We start from the raw sequence: 17,384 nt of genomic DNA, 5'->3' as shown, positions 1-17,384 counted from the left end.
TCAAAAGAAAAGCTGCAGGGTAAATTATATTATGTGTGTTAAAATTAGATAATAAAAATGTTGATCCAACTCAACACAATGGGAATGTAGCTCAGATGGTAGAGTGCTCACTTAGCATGTGAGAGGTATAGGGATCGATACCCCACATCTCCAAATGTTTTTTATTGTCATATTTTCGTACCCATCACCATCACTCAAAAGAAAAAAAAATATGAAATTGATGTTGTTAGTCATAAAGTTGGATAAAAAGTGATGGGGATCTAAATCACCATAAATGGTAAAACGCTACTTAGCATGTGAGATGTATGGATGTCGATACCCTGCAACTCCATTTTTTTTTTTTTTTTGTCAGCTTCATTCAGCATCATCAGGACTCAGGACCCAAAACCAAAAAGAAAAAAATAACAATAATTAAAAGGTAATTTAATTGATATGGTTTGGGTCAAAATTACCTAACGGGAGAAAACTGAAAATTAAAAGTCTACTTATTGAACTCTACAAAGTACCAATCCATTACATTCTGGGTCAAAGTTTGAAGTTTCAACGAGGAAACTTCTTTTTTACATGTAAGAACGTGTTCCCATTTACTTCTTGCTCTTCTTCTTTCTTACTTACCCTTCTTGACTCTTGAGCCTCTGAGATCAATCTTCTATAGAGAAACAATCCAGTGGATCTCGAAGGTAAAAGCTTTGTACTTAGCATGAAACAGCACTAGAAGCTTTACCATGTCTAACTTAAACATGGACTAGAGAAGGGATTCCAATTTCCATAGAGGTTTCTCTTCTCTTCCATTTGATTGAGACAAGTTCGGCATACGAATTGAGAGGAATCCATAGTCAATGACTACTTTCGCTTTAGAGTTTATGCATTACTAAGCACGTTGGAGCAGTGCAGGTCGAGATGGCTGAAAATGCTGAACTCCAATCTAATTCAACAGATATTTTCAACATTATGGCTTGAACCGAACTCAAGGCCTGTATGTTACAACCCATTGAAGAGGTATAAGTATCAAGATTAATAGTTACCCACTTGCACTCTGTCCAGGTGCTTTCTTGACGCTCTTTCCTTTCATCCAACGTCTGACATTCTCAACATCTTCCCATCTTCCTTCTTCTGCCAACATATTTGACAACAATACATAATTACCAGAGTTCCATGGTTCAAGACTGGAAAGCTCTTTCACTGCCATTTCTGCAAGTTTCAAGTTACCATGAGTTCGGCAAGCGCCAAGCAAAGCACCCCATAAAGTGGCATTTGGTTGCATTGGCATGCTTTTAATCAAGTTATGAGCCTCCTCCAAACATCCACCACGTCCCAAAAGATCAACCATACAACCAAAATGTTCGAGTTTTGGCTGGATTTCATACTTATCAGCCATTGAAGAAAATAGCTCTCGACCCTTTTCTAACAATCCCGAGTGAACACAAGCGGTCAAGACAGCTACAAATGTTGCATCATTAGGCTTCACATCCTCTTTTCCCATCTTCATAAAAAGGTCAATAGCAAATTCCCCATTCCCATTTAAAGCAAAACCCAAAATCATTGTATTCCAAGAGACAACACTTTTGCAAGTCATTTTCTGAAAAATGTTGTAAGCCCTTTCTACATTCCCACATTTACAGTAAAAATCGACAAGCGAATTCCCAATGGTTGTATTATCTACCATATCTCCCTTAGAACTTGCATAATTATGGATTCTTTGTCCAACATCAAGAGCTCCCAAACGAGAACATACAGGCAACATTGTGACCACAGTAACCTCATCAGGTTTAAAACCACATTCTTCCATCTGTTGAAAGAGTTCCAAAGCTTCAGCATCGCATCTACTTTGAGCTAAACAGGATAACATAGTGTTCCAAGAAATTAGGCTACGTTCATTCATTTGCCTAAAGAGATACAAGCCAAAATCAACATTACCCATCTTGCAAAACCCACGAATCATCAAGTTCCAAACAACCACATCCCTATGAGGCATTTCATCAAACACCTTCCGCGCATCCTCCATCCTTTCACAACAAACATACAACTCAACAACCCCAATACGAATAGACCCAAAACAGTAAAACCCACGACGCAAAACTTCAGCAATCACACACTGACCAAGACTATACTCACGAAGATTCGCACAGGATTTAAGCAGCGGCGCAAAAGTGTACTCGTCAGGAACAATCCTGTGATTCTTCATAGAGGAAAACAGGAGAAGGGATTGTTGGAAGGGGGGGCAGAGGGAGTGGGCTTTGATGATGGAATTGAAGAGGAAGATGTTGGGGTTATGGGATTGTGAAAAGAGGCGACTGGCATAGGAAATGTGATTGAAAGCGGCGCAAATGGAGATGAAATGGGCGAGGATTTGGTTGGATTGGTGGAGGCCATGGCGGAGGAAGTGGGCGTGGATTTCAGTGAGATGGGTTCGGGATTTTTCGCCGTGAAGGAGGCGGAGGATTCTCCGCTCGATCTCCAGACAGTTCTTGTTCATGTTATAGAGATTGCTAACGGGATTTGGAGAGAAGAAGAAGAAGAGAATTACAAAGTATGAAAATTGGCGGGGAGTGGAATTGAGATAATTGTCAAAGCTCCAAAATGTCAAATGATCTAAATTTTGAAAGAAAATATCAAATGACTCTTTGATGATATTATAATGATGTGAAATTACAATATTGTCTCTTGTTTTCTTGTTTTCTCCATGTTTCTTTTTTCCTTTTTTCCTTTTTCTTTTTCCTCGTCCTTTCTCCCGACTTCTTCCGTTGCATCTTCTTCTCCAACTTATTCTCTGTTGCATTTTTTTCTTCTTCGGTACAGTGAGTTCACACGAGCAGCTCTGAGGAGAGTGATTGTTGATGTCGAGTGCCTGGCAAAACTGTGTGAGGAAAGGAAGAGCGAAACCAGTGAAAAATGGAAGAGCGAGACTAGCGAGAAGGGAAAGAAAAATGGGTCTTTTCTGCGTGCAAGAGCGAGATTGCTTTTTCGTGTGCGTGTGAGTATATTTTGGTAATTTTACCCCAATTTGACGTCAACAAAGGGTCGTTCGACATTTTTTTAAAAAACTAGGGCATTTCACATCTTTTGCCCAACTTTTGGGTCATCCATCCACCGGATCCAATTGGATTTGGGAAGTCCAACGATCTTATTTAGTTCTGATACTTATTTCAATACTACACTTTTGACTTTTGATTTTGGTTCATTTTAGTTCATGTATTTTTTTAAAAAATTATTTTGGTCTTTATAATTTTAATTTTAGTTTATTTTAGTCCATATACTTTCAGAATGTTCATTTTGATACTTTCAAAAGGTGATCATTTTGATATCCTAAAAATAAAGAAAAAATGAGAAGGAAGTGGCAAAAATGGTCACTTTTGAAAGAACAAGAACCAAAATGAACATTTTGAAAGTAGAGACCAAAGTGAGCTAAAGTTAAAAACATAGTGATCAAAGAAGCATTTAAACTTAATCATTATTAAAAGTGATACATTTATTGAGTAACTTTACTTTTACTTTTCATTTATCTACTTTGTACATTGATTGAAGAACTTCATCTTACAACTCGGCAACCCAAACAAAAATTTCCTAACACCAGCCTATTAATTCTAGATTTCATAATTCAACTCAGTGCCCGAAATACCCTCTCAATATTTTATTTTTTTTTCTTTAGACCATTCTTATTTGATGTTCAACTTCGAGTTTGTTTCATTTTGATTTTACCCTCTGAGTTGAGTTAGGTAGAGTTGAATTATCAAGTCTAACTCTATGTTTGAAGTATCAAGTTCAATATCGATGTAGAGATATTGATTAAAAGACTCATTTCTCAAATCTAAAATGATTTTTGCCACACTTTTTAAAAGTTAAGTTTTTTAACCTTGCAAATTTCAAAACTACCCCCACTTTCTTTATCTCTTCCTCACATTTTCTTCTCCAACGAAGAGCAACCAAATCCAACATGCACGACCAGCTTCCTCTAGATCCAACGAGTATTTTTCTCTCCCTTATTTTAGTTTGTATTATAGAACGAGACTAAACGCCAAAAAGCGAGATCTAAGAATAAGATCAAGCGAGAAAGGAGAGAGGATAACGAGATTGTGAAGAAAGGGAAGAGAGTAAGAGTGAGAGAGTCAATCTACGTGCACGAGGGTTTCATACTAATAATTTTACTAGAATTTGTTATCAACAAAGGATAAAAAAAAAACCTCATTTTAAAAAAGTGAAGCGAATTTCATTGTTTCTCCACCATTCAGGTCATCCTATAAAAATCCTATCAATTAAGGCATCCATGGACGTCTATATGTTTTTTTTCTCATTAGATCCGTAGCCCTAAGGCCCCTCCTACATTTTTTTTTCCTCGGATCGTCCTTTTTTTTTTTTTTTTTTTTCCAAAACCGTAAACTTAAGTTTTCCAATGGACGTCAATTTATCTTCTTACTAGATCTGTAACTATTAACTCAAAGAATAAAACTATACTTGAAAGCCGATAAAAATTATCTTTTGTGATCCTTACTCTAACCTATAATAGATAGACCAGCAAAGATTGAAATTTCAATATTACGAATATACTGATCAGATTATGAGATTTCAATTTTCAATATTGAGATTTGGTTGAAATGGGATTCAAAGCCCACTTGACCACCTCCAAACCCCCACATTCTTTGTACAAAAAACACATGTATAGAAAATTTTCTTGAACATCACTCACCTTTGCACCCACCCAACCTCACAAAGGTTGTGCACAGCCAATTTGAAGAACCTAAAACAAAAAACACAAGAATATGTATATACTTTCTTTCATTTTTGGGATCAAGTTCATCTCAAATCTACCCCAGCAACTAATTTCATCCCCAGACATGAAGAAACATTGTATGTAACATATGAATTTAATGTTACATAAAAAGGCCATATTAAGCTCTTCTAATTCTTCATTCTTCATATCTAAAATCTTCAAAACATACAACTTATAGTCCAAGAGGCCGCGAAGCACAAGTTTAGAACTTCCCTTGCACATCAATTCAAATTTTAAGAACTCCATAAGGATCACAAGGGAGAAGCTCAGGCCTCAAGTTCAAGAAGATGAACCTATAATTTTCACTTCTTGGATGAACGGAAGCCTCCAAATCCCATCATTGCTGCAACATCAGGATCTACTTCAGGTTCCTCTTCTGCAGCCTTCTCTTTCTACACTCCGAAAGGATAACAAAAGTGTAAAATGTGATCCTCTCTTTCCATGATAGAAATTGATTTGCCAACATGATACCAAAATCATGACATTATAGTACTAACCTTCTTTTCTTTCTTCCTTTCTCGACGCTCGCGCTTTCGTTGTTCTTCTTCTTGTTGTTGCTTTAGTATACGCTCTTCAAGATCTATAGGAAAAACAGGAGATAACATCAGTACATAAAACATAATTTTAAAAAATGAGACAAAGAATAGTGATAATATTGGATGCTAATGCTAATAATATATTTGTGCAGTCAAAAGCATGGCATGGTAATAATAGTGTCATCCATCAATGAAATTAGCATGGAGAGGAAAATCCTATTCTTTCCCCCATCAAAACTAACTCTGAATTCTTAAGCTTTACCTTGCTCTGTGAAGCTTCCTGGCGTTTTTCTCTTTTTAAGAACTTCAAACCGCTCCTGCACCTATTTCACATAAAGCTACTTTCAGCCCCTTGAACACTGAGATTTCACAAATATATACAATAACAGAGAGGACAAATAATTTCATCTTTCTGAGTATTTAGGGTGGTACCTGTTCAAGAGATGCTCGTTCAACCCGCATGGACATACCCAAGGCTCTCTGATCTACAGCATAGGACCAATAGAAAAAAAAGGTGAAGAAAATAAAAAACCTGAATATTTCACACTTAATTGGCTAATGTTGTGGCAAAAGGGATACCATACGTTTCTTTCCATTTATGTGATCCAAGTAATTTGCAGAATCCTTGACGACACATTCACAAACAGAACAGTAGTATCCAGCCTGAAAAAGAATTCATTAATATAAAGAAGAAAATAAGCAATAAGATATTATATTTCACCACACAGCACCAATGGACACTCAATTGAAGAGCACATTAACCAAAACCATAGATGAAAAGCCACCTTCATTTTTCCTCCAGTTTTTCTTTTCAAGTCAACAAGTTATACAGTCGTTAAAAATTGAAATTGCTCAAATGTAATTCAAGATTTAACTGCAGCAATTCTAAGAGAAAAGATGATCAGGTGTGATACCTGCTGGCTTAGAGGTGCAACAGGAGTGACAACCTGCACAAGAATGAATTAACGATCAATACAAGAATGAAGCAGGTCAGAATCATAAGACATTGATCACATCAACTGGAATCTAAGATTGAGAAAATTACATTAACGTGTGCAAGACAGGGCAGATGAATATAACCTTTTAAATGTTTTTCCATCACTATCAGCGGAAAGACAAACTATAAAGTGAATTTACAAAAGTCATTCCCCATCATCATAAAAATGTCTTGCAGAGGAAATCTAACATGCTGGCCAGTTAACTATATGCAGTACAGGTAATAAGAAATAAGTCTTATATGTCAAATAATAATGCCACATAGAACTTGAATCTACAGCAACATCCATCCAGAGGCCAGAGGCCAAAATTTGATAACCTCAAAGTTAATATACTACAAATTTTGAAAGTTAATGAAAATACGAACAATTAGCAACTCAAGACAGCCTTAACTTCACTACAGAAATACAAAAGAGAAGTACAATACAGTTTCTCCATCAAAGTGACCAATATACACATGGACTCGAGATGTTTTAAGGAACAGAAAGAGAAATAGCCTGACTAACCTGGGTTTTTCCCAATCTGGACTCAAGGTCTACCTCATAATCTCTGTGTTTCAATGGTTTTCTTTGCACTGGTGGACCTTTCACTGAAGAAAGATGGCAAATTAAATCCTTCTGAACGATCTAACCAAGTTTACATAATCTAGTTTCAATAATTACAAGTGAACAAAAGCAAAATACAATAAAAAAGACACGAAAAGAAACACTTACATTTCGACTTAACCCTCTCAACCTCCTGAAATACAGATTAAAGACACCAGAATCAGCAAAATTAGAAACATTTGTAGAACACTCGTAGAAATAAGCATTAAGGTGACGATGAAAACGAGAAATTCCAAAAGCCCTAACCTGTTTTTCACGCTCACGAGCTCGTTCCAAATACTCCTCCCGATCAAATTTCCTTCTAAAAGTATTATCAACTCCAGCTGCCTATATATAAGAAATCGACCGAAATTAATTGCAATACAAATCTCATCAAAATCCCAAAAAGAAAAAGTAAAGATTATTGATTATTCTTAATTATTTTTCTCAAACCAAAACCAAAACCAGAACCACTCAGAGATATCTAGTTGGGATAGAATATCAGTAAGTTAGGGTTTAAAACGAAACTCACAGTATTGCTGGTATGAGCCATCGCTGACCAAAAAAACCTTGACCTAACTACCGAAACTCAGATTGGATTCTTCTGAAAAGAAAATCTCAGAGAAAATCAATAACAAAAAAAAGGAAGTATCATGAATTGATTCGAAAATAGAAGAACACCAAATGTGAAATCACATGTTAACTAGCGAAATTAGGAGATTGAGTTGTATAGGGCGTTTGGTCTAGTGGTATGATTCTCGCTTCGGGTGCGAGAGGTCGTGAGTTCGATTCTCGCAACGCCCCTTGGCTCCGTTCGCCGGCGGCTTCGCTTCTTTTCCTTTTGCTCCCTGCAATTTTCACTAGTTTGACGCTGATTTTTTTCTTTTTTTCCCTTTTGTTTGAATTTTGTGAACAAGACTCCTTATGAAAATTTGGTCTGATGTGAATGTTTTTTAAAAATTGGTTTACGTTGTGAACTTGAGAGACTTAACACGTATATCGATAAAATATAATATAATAATAAAAACAAAATAGAATAAATTAACAAAATATAAGATAAGAAATTTTTCTAAATTCTTTATTTTCTCTGATTTTCATGAAATTTACTGAATATGTGTCTTCCTAAATTCTTTATTTTCTCTGATTTTCATGAAATTTACTGAATATGTGTCTTCCAAAATCCATCAAATGCCACTATTTATTTATAGGTCATTTGGTAGGTAAGAGGTGGATGACATAGACATAATAGTATCTAATCTAGAGATACATGGATAACACATAGACTAATAAATAAGTGATACATGGCTAATGGACATCTACATTACACCTAATTTAACATATTTATAATAATTTAAATAATTCTTTTGTCCATGTATTTTGATTTTGATTTATTTTGGTTCCATATTTTTAAGTGGTTTATTTTGTTTTAACGCTTTTAAAATTTGATTCATTTTGACTAAATACTTTTAAAATATTCATTTTAATCTTATACTTCCAATTTTGGTTCATTTTAGTTGATTTTTAAAAAATGATTATTTTGGTTCCTTAAAAATTGAAAATGAATAGACTAAAACGTTGACCTTTTAAAAGTATAATTATCAAAATGAAAATTTTGAAAGTATAGAGATTAAAAAGAATATGAACCCAAATTAACCAAAATCAAAAGTAATTGTTTTTGTTATAGACAACAAACCTCCAAATATCATACAATTTGAACATACACCCTTGTAGCTTTGCTTTTGGTTCCATCCAAAAGATCTCACACCATTGGAGATAGTTGTCCTCCCTTATAAACCTAGGCCCATCCCCTTATTTAATTGATGTGGGTCTTTTATCATATTCCTAACAAGTTCAATGACCCAAACTTAGCGAACTGAAATATTTGAGTAGCTAAAGGAAGGGAGATCAATTGAGACCCCATTAGTAGCGACGAGCGAGAAAGTAATATATTGAGCAATGAAATTCAATATAAATGATTCTCTTATCTTATTAATGAATGAACTAATGGTATTTATACAATTGAAGAGAGAAAGTAGGTTGTAACTAAAGAACAACATTTAATAAAAATAACAAAATACAACAAAATAACTAATTCACTTTTAATATCTTTAATATTCCCGTCAAGATGGGGAATAAATGTCTCAAACACCCATCTTGCTAAGAAGTGGAAATAAAGATGCAGCAGAAAGTGGCTTAGTGAAAACATCCGTTAATTGATCAGAAGATCGAACTAACAGTAGCTTGATTGAATCATCAATAACAAGATCTCAAATGAAATGGCAATCGAGCTCTATGTGTTTGGTTTTTTCATGAAACATTAGATTTGATACGATGTACATTGTAGACTTTGAAGCCAAATAATCTCACATGAAGCCACAACCATCGCATGATATTCGGCCTCTGCAGACGAGCGTGAAACTGTCTGTTGTTTCTCAGATTTCCAGGAAATCAATGAGTCCCTAAAGAAAACACAAAAAGTAGTAACTGATCTTCCAGTATCAAGGCATGAGCCTCAGTCTGCATTTGCAAATGCTTGTATGGAATAATCCTGAACTTTTGGAATAAAAATTCCTTTACCAGAGGACCATTTTATGTAACGAAGCAGATGATTAACTGCTTGTAGATACTTAACCCTTTTCGCTCCGCTTAGCCCTATCCCCCTATATGGACATAAATTGACTTAACTTATGTACTGCAAAAGTAATGTCTGGCTGTGAAATGGTCAGATATAACAGCCTGCCAATCAATCTTCGATAACTTGAAACGTCACGAAGAACATCATTGTTTGAGAAAGACAATTTTAGCAAAGGATGTTATTGATCCATTGGAATAGCATTTGGTTTAGCTCCTAGTAGTCCAACATCCTCAACCAACTATAAAGCATAGTGTCTTTGGGATAGAAAAAGACTAGACGATGACCTTGTTAATTCCAATCCAAGGAAGAACTGGAAAGACCCCAAATCCTTGAGGCGAAATTGTTCATTCAAAACTGTTTTGAGATGCTGAATATAGAAATTACTTGCTTCAGTGATGATAATGTCATCTATGTAGACTAGAAATGCTAAGAACGTTTCATCTTTCCCTTTTATGAAAAGATAATAATCGACTTTTGACTGATGAAAACCCAAAGAAATAAGAAATGTTGAAAACTTGGTAAACCACTGTCTCGATGCTTATTTGAGTCCATAGATTGATTCATGGAGTTCCTTGAACTGAAACATCAAGCTTATATCCCAATGGTAAATCCATATAAACTTCCTCAAACAAGTCCCCAAGAAGAAAAGTATTGTTGACGTCTAATTGTATAAGAGGCCAATTTTTAGATTGCTATGGTGAGAAGGGTTTTAACAGTCACCATTTTAGCTACGGATGAGAAGGTTTCAAAGTAGTCTAATCCCTCCTGTTGGGCGTATCCTTTGGCAACAAGTCTTGCCTTGTAATGTTCGATTGATCCATTGACTTTGTGTTTAATTTTGTAGATCCATCAACAACCAACAGAGTTCTTCTCAACTTGTAAGGGGACTATGCTCCATGTGCTATTTGACTCCAAAGCGTTTAATTTAGCCTTCATAGAACGCCAATGTTCAAAAGGGACAGCTTCATGATAAAATGTGGGTTCTGAAGGAACTGTTGAAGGTCTTTGAGCAGAAACGGGATCGGACCCAAATCCCAAAATTTTACAGAAGAAACAGAATATTATGCATTTAAGATAAATTACAACATGCTTAAAGGAAAAATAAAAGAGAACAAGGAGATGAAAACTAACCCTTAAAGGACAATTTCTTCACGTTTATCCTCTCTAAAAAAATCACGAACTCGAAACCCCACAATGGACACCACCACTTGATTTCCTCTATATTCTCTGGAATGAAAATCCAGGAATGTGTGAGATCTAACTTTTTGGTGAGGGAAAGAATTGAGAGAGGAGAAATTGAGAATGTGAGATTCTAAGAACTTTTCTCAGAGTAATTTTTCTGTGTTCTTCACTTTCTAACTCAATTGAGAAGAATTAGGTCATCACTAAAACCACTTTGTATGTTGTAGAGAGAAATAGGGGAAGCCTCCCTAAAATTATTTTTCAAAAATAAAATTAATTTTAATAAAAACATTAATATATATTTATATGGTAATCACTTCATCATATAATATATATTAAACTATATGTTATATCAAATATAACATATAACCTATAGTTTAATATTGTATCCAATACAATATAACCTATAGTTTTCAACAATGATATTTATTATAAATCCCATTTGTATTTATATGAATCCAATTCACATAATTAATATTTGAATCATATTCACATATTTATTTCTCAAATAAACTTTATGTTATAATGTATCAAATACATTATAGTAATTATATCATATAGATAATTAAATTAAATTAATTATAGCACATATAATTAGTTCCCTCAATTAATTTGAACTATTCAAATTAATCCAAATTTGATTCTCATAAATCCTCGTTGAGCTACAGAGGGGACCTCATGAACCTGTAGCTTGAAGCTTCAATGGTACTTGAATAATTAATTACTCTCTAATTAATTTACTCAACATCCATTAACTGTCGAGAGCTTCACTAAAGACTGATAGCTACACTCTTCACACTATAGATATATTTCTGTGTTTATTGGATATAACCAATCAACAGTGCAACGACCTTTCACAAATTGCTCGTAAGTACAGCTGGGCAAAATTATCGTTTTCCCCCTATAGTTACATCTAACTCCTTAAGTACTATTGATCTCTCTAATAAATAATAAATCATAGTTCAACTATGACAAAACCCCTCTCGGGCCAGGAGAGGGTGTGGCACTACATTGTTCAAGCCCCGGAATCAACCTTTAAGAGAACAATTTATCTATTTACCCCTACCTCGGGGAAGCAGTGAATTCCATCTTGTGTAGTTGTGTTCTTAGCTCCCCAATCAGACGAATCCTAAAAATGGTAGGCCCGTTGAATCGACAATGTGGCTACTCTCATCTATACAAATCAAAGGATCTCCTTCATAGGCAGGAATTTATAACTCACTCAGGATTCAGGTCATGTCACCTATGGTCATCTTGGTGAAATTTAAGTCTCTATTATGAATGGTGTTAAATAATGAGACTAATCGTTTCGTGGTCTAGTCTTATACAAAATCCTTTGTATAAATACCCCCGTTGTCTCCACATGAATGATCATGATCAAATCATTTGTAGCATTTTACAAAAATTGTAACACCTATAAAACAGGTCGTACTCGTAGTGCCACCAGGATAAGCTATCCAACCTAATTCATCTACTATAAACCATTTAGGTTATCACTTAAACATGATCCACTTGTATGTCTCTACACACATACTTAAGATACAGACGATAATCTTGGATGTTAATTTATTGGTTTGTGGGTTTAATGCTACTAAATGTCAAATAAAACATCTCATATTTTATTAAATAAATAAAATATTTGTACATTACAATTACAAACTATAGGACCCTACGAGATTTAGGGCACCAACTCCAACAAGTTTTTGTTGAGCAAAAATTTGAAGAACAGTCTAATATAGGAAAGGTGAAGAAGTCTTATTTCTAACTCTGTAAAGGGGAAGAAGAAGAAGGGTGGTAAGGAAAAAGGGAAGGCACTTGCTAACCTACCGCATGTTGCCCCAAGGAGGCGTCCACAGCTTGCTAAGGGAAAGTGTTTCCATTGCAACCAAGATGGACACTGGAAGAGGAACTTTCCTCGGTATTTGAAAGAGAAGAAAGCAGCCAAGGCTAAGGCTAAGGCTGATAAAGGTAAATGTGATTTACTTGTTCTTGAAACGTATTTAGCGGAGAATGATGATTCTGCCTGGATAATTGATTCGGGCGCAACTAACCATGTTTTTCTTCTTTTTAGGGGATTAGATCTTGATGACAGCTGAAGGCTGGTGAGATGACGATGCGAGTAGGCACCGACACGTCGTCTCAGCTGTGGCAGTGGGAGGACTCCAGTTAGCTTTACAGAATAGGTTTCTTATTTTAAATGATGTATATATTGTTTCTAAACTAAAAAGGAACCTCATTTCTATAAAGTGTTTATTGCAATGTAAATATACCATCTCTTTTAATGTGGATAAAACGTTTATTCATAAATATGGTGTTTTTATTTGCACAGTAAATCTGGAATCGAATTTATACATGCTAAGGCTATTAGCCATTAATTCCCTCCATAATACTGAATTGTTCAGAACTGTCGTAACTCAATCAAAACGTCGACAAATTTCTCCAAAAGAAAATGCCCATCTTTGGCATCTTCATTTAGGACACATCAATCTTAATAGGATTGAGAGATTGGTGAAGAATGGACTTCTAAGTGAGTTAGAAGAAAATTCTTTACCAGTGTGTGAATCTTGCCTTGAGGGCAAGATGGCTAAACGACCTTTTACAGGAAAAGGTTGTAGATGTTGGCCTTTTGGCCCTTAATCTCAAATTAATTAATTTTAATTAATTAATTAATCAATGTTTTGATGATAACAAACTCAATTTTTAATTACTGAAAATCTTAGTGTTTTAATATGTCCATAGCGTAGAGCTCGGAACAACGATTCCAACACCTCTTGAATCACTCAAATCGGAGCTAAAACGAAGATGATATGACCGAAACAAGTCTATAGAGAAAATACCGTGGTAGATGACATAGCATAACCAGACCATTTGCATGTTGACATGTGGTAGTATATTAAATGGTGGAAGATTAACATATGATGGACTTTTGATTTTTGGATTGATTTAAAATAAAAAAATTGAAATTAAAAAGAAATTTAAAAGGAAAATAAATTTAATATTATTTTATGTTTGTGTCTAACGGCTAGTTTTTTACACATGGTATATTTTTTATTTTTGGATTGACTCTAAAGAGAATGAATTTAAAAAGAAAATGAATTAAAAGGAAAATGAATTTAATATTATTTTATGTTTGTGTCTAACGGCTAGTTTTTGACACATGGTATGTTTTTTTTTTTATTTTTTGGACTAATTTTAAAAAGAAAATGAATTTCAAAAGAAAAGGAATTTAATATTATATTTTGTTTGTATCTAACGACTAGTTTAGTTTAAAATCTCCACCATTGATTTTTCTTTTCCAAAATCCAATGGTCCAAATTAATTGTGGTTTCTAAAAATTTTTCCATCTCTATATAAACCATCTTCCTCTCCAAATTTTAAACAAACAAATTTTACATTTCATAATCCTCCAAAACTCAAAAGTTCCATTATTGCTCTCTCTAAGTTCCCAATTTTTTCTTTTCATCTTATTCTTGAGAGAGTGTTATTGTATTGTGAGGATAAACTTGTTGAGTGCTTAAACTTGTAAATCCACTCTAGTGAGAGTTGTATTGTGTTCTTCAAAAATTCCAACATTTGTAACGGTTTGATCCTAAACGTGGAAAGGATCGGGTTTGCTCTTGCATCTTGTAACCGTAGAGTAAAAGTAGGTCTAGTTTGACCGAACCACTATAAAAATTACGGTGTCTTCTTCTCTAACTCTTTTCTTTTTATTTTTGCAATTAATTTAAGCAATTTATTGTATGTTTTAGTTTGTTCTTATTTATTTGCTAAAATTTGATAGAATTAAATTATCACATTTTTTGTCATCTTATTTGTTGCATAATTTGAATTTTTCTTATTATTTATAAAAAGTGTATTAATTAGTTTAATTGGGTTAATTTAGAAAAAAAAGTTTAATTAAACCCTATTCATCTCTTCCCCCCTCCTCTAGGGTTGCCATATCGATCTAACAATAAAGTCAAGAGGCCTCTTGAGTTAGTACATTCTGATCTTTGTGGTCCTATGAATGTGCGAGCCCGAGGTGGCTATGAGTATTTTATCAATTTCACTGATGATTACTCAAGGTATGGGTATGTTTCTCTTATGCAACGAAAGTTTGAATCCTTTGAAAAGTTCAAAAAGTTCAGAGCTGAAGTTAAAAACGCATTAGATAGACGGATTAAAACACTTCGATCAGATCGAGGTGGAGAGTTTTTGGACTCGACATTCCAAGACTATTTGATAGAACATGGAATTGTTTCCCAACTCTCAGCGTCGGGTACACCTCAGCAGAATGGTGTAGCGGAGAGAAGAAATAGGACCTTGTTAGACATGGTTCTCTCGATGATGAGTTACGCTTTCTTACCGGACTCGTTTTGGGTTTCGCAGTGGAGACTGTGGTATACATACTCAACTGTGTTCCCTTCAAGAATATTGCGAGAACACCTCTGGAGTTATGGAATGGGCGTAAAGCTAGTTTGCGTCACTTCCGCATTTGGGGTTGCCCTGCACATGTGCTTGAGGTTAATCCCAATAAGTTGGAACCACGGTCGAGGTTATGCCTCTTTGTAGGCTATCCCAAAGGTACATGAAGGGATTATTTTTATGATCCGACGGAAAGTAGGGTGTTTGTTTCAACAAATGCTACTTTCCTGGAGGAGAATCATATAAGGGAGCACAATCCACGAAGCAAAGTCATGTTGCGTGAGTTTTCCAATGAAACTACTGAAACTTCAATAAGAGTTGTTGAAGAGCCTACTACATCAGCAAGATTTGTTGATGGGCATTCATCCAGTAGGTCACTTCCACCTCAAAAGTTGAGAGAACCTCAACGTAGTAGGAGGGTTGTGAATCCACCCGTTCGCTATATGGGTTTCATAGAAATCCTTGCTATGGTAGCAGATGGAGACATTGAGGATCTGTTTTCTTATCGGAAGGCAATGGAGGATGTTGACCAGGATGAATGGGTCAAGGCCATGGATCTCGAAATGGAGTTGATGTACTTCAACTATGTATGAGATCTTGTAGATCAGCCTGATGGGGTAAGACCTATAGGATGTAAATGGATCTACAAGTGCAAATGGGGTACTGATGGAAAGGTACAGACCTTCAAGGCTTGACTTGTGGTAAAGGGTTCTAGCCAGGTAGAGGGAGTTGACTATGAGGAGACTTTCTCGTGTTGTCATGTTAAAGTCAATCCACATCCTCCTGTCCATTGCAGCTTATTATAATTATGAGATATGAAAAATGGACGTCAAGACGACCTTTCTGAATGGCAATCTTGAGAAGACCATTTACGTAGTGCAACCCGAGGGATTCATAGCCCAAGGTCAAGAGTAAAAGGTTTGCAAACTGAATCAGTCTATTATGGACTAAAACAGGCATCTCAATCTTAGAACATACGGTCTGATTTTGTGATCAAGTCATATGGCATTAACCAAAACGTTGATGAACCTTGTGTTTACAAGAAGATCATCAACGCTTCAGTAGTCTTCTTAGTGTTGTACGTAGACGATATCCTACTCATTGAGAATGATGTAGGTCTACTGACTACAGTTAAAAACTAGCTAGCGACCCAATTCCAAATGAAAGATTTGGGAGAGGCCAGTTTGTTCTAGGCATACAAATCTTTTGGGATCGTAAGAACAAAGTGCTAGCACTGTCTCAGGCATCGTACATTGACAAAATGTTGCTCAAGTACTCAATGTAGGACTCTAAGAGGGACCTACTGCCATTCAGGCATGGAGTCACTTTGTCTAAGGACATGTGTCCTAAGACGCCTCAAGAGGTTAATGAGATGAGACGGGTCCCATATGCATCTGCCGTTAGCAGTTTTATGTATGTGATGCTCTGTACTCGTCCGGACATCTGCTATGCAGTGGGCATAGTCAGTAGGTATCAGTCTAACCCAGGCCAGGGTCATTGGACCGCAGTGAAGAACATCTTCAAGTATCTTCGGAGAATGAAGGGCTACATGCTCGTGTATGGTTCTAAGGATTTGATCCTTATTGGATACACGAATTCTGACTTTCAAACTAATAAGGACTCTTACAAGTCCACATCAGGGCCAGTCTTTACTCTTAATGGAGGAGCTGTAGTGTGGCAAAGCACTAAGCAAAGGTGCATCGCCGACTCCACTATGGAGGCGAAGCACATAGCAGCTTGCGAAGTTGCTAAAAAGGTCGTCTGGCTCAGAAAGTTATTGACAGAACTGAAAGTTGTTCCAGATATGTCTAGGCCCATTACCCTCTATTATGATAATAGTGGGGCAGTGGCGAATTCCAAGGAGCCGAGGAGTCACAGGCGCGATAAACACATAGAACGAAAGTATCATCTGATCCGCAAGATAGTGCATCGAGGGGATGTGATCGTCACGAAGATCGCTTCGGAAGCACAATGTTGCTGATCTGTTTACAAAGGCTCTCGCGGCTATAGTGTTTAAGGGTCACCTACGGAGTAAGGGTCTACAGGATTGCACTCGACTGGACTAGAGCAAATGGGAGATTTTCTTGTACTGGGCTTTTATGCCCTAGTTTATTGTTTTGTACTAGTTTATCGTACACCCCACTTCGCTTTAGGATAAGTGGGAGATTGTTGGGGTTGATGCCTTAAAGTCTCATGTCCGGTAGTTTGTAAACAGTTTGTACGAATGCTTGTGTATTATAATATATGATATTTACTTCACATCTTGTATTTTGCTCAGT

At 35.8% G+C, this 17,384-nt stretch overlaps 2 protein-coding genes and 1 non-coding gene across 5 annotated transcripts; 1 reads left to right on the top strand and 2 right to left on the bottom strand.

Moving 5' to 3' along the window:
• Positions 1-402: 402 nt before the first annotated feature.
• LOC120080046 (Tetratricopeptide repeat (TPR)-like superfamily protein) lies at positions 403-2,629 on the bottom strand. Its single transcript, XM_039034588.2, has one exon. The coding sequence runs from the start codon at positions 2,474-2,476 to the stop codon at positions 1,022-1,024; it is 1,455 nt and encodes a 484-aa protein (XP_038890516.1). The 5' UTR covers positions 2,477-2,629; the 3' UTR covers positions 403-1,021.
• A 2,129-nt stretch (positions 2,630-4,758) lies between these two features.
• On the bottom strand, positions 4,759-7,873 carry LOC120079383 (C2H2 and C2HC zinc fingers superfamily protein). Of its 3 annotated transcripts, none has more exons than XM_039033546.2 (11): positions 7,581-7,873; positions 7,417-7,488; positions 7,152-7,232; positions 7,014-7,038; positions 6,807-6,889; positions 6,219-6,251; positions 5,889-5,967; positions 5,737-5,789; positions 5,567-5,627; positions 5,266-5,348; positions 4,759-5,160 (listed from the first exon to the last, which is right to left on the bottom strand). In XM_039033546.2, the coding sequence occupies exons 2-11, from the start codon at positions 7,435-7,437 to the stop codon at positions 5,071-5,073; spliced, it is 609 nt and encodes a 202-aa protein (XP_038889474.1). In that variant the 5' UTR covers positions 7,438-7,488; positions 7,581-7,873; the 3' UTR covers positions 4,759-5,070. The 3 variants fall into 3 exon arrangements, with proteins under 3 accessions (XP_038889474.1, XP_038889475.1, XP_038889476.1); XM_039033547.2 differs by having other exon boundaries at positions 7,417-7,485; positions 7,581-7,806; XM_039033548.2 differs by lacking the exon at positions 7,581-7,873 and having other exon boundaries at positions 7,417-7,574.
• Positions 7,617-7,688, top strand: TRNAP-CGG (transfer RNA proline (anticodon CGG)). Its single transcript has one exon. It is a non-coding gene; the product is annotated as a tRNA-Pro (tRNA).
• Positions 7,874-17,384: the final 9,511 nt, after the last annotated feature.

This window comes from Benincasa hispida, chromosome 6 (assembly GCF_027475165.1).
Source record: "Benincasa hispida cultivar pf3 chromosome 6, pf3_genome.v1.1, whole genome shotgun sequence".
Lineage (NCBI taxonomy): Eukaryota > Viridiplantae > Streptophyta > Magnoliopsida > Cucurbitales > Cucurbitaceae > Benincasa > Benincasa hispida.
Note: the sequence above shows the minus strand (reverse complement) of the source record. Positions and strands in the feature narration are given on the sequence as shown.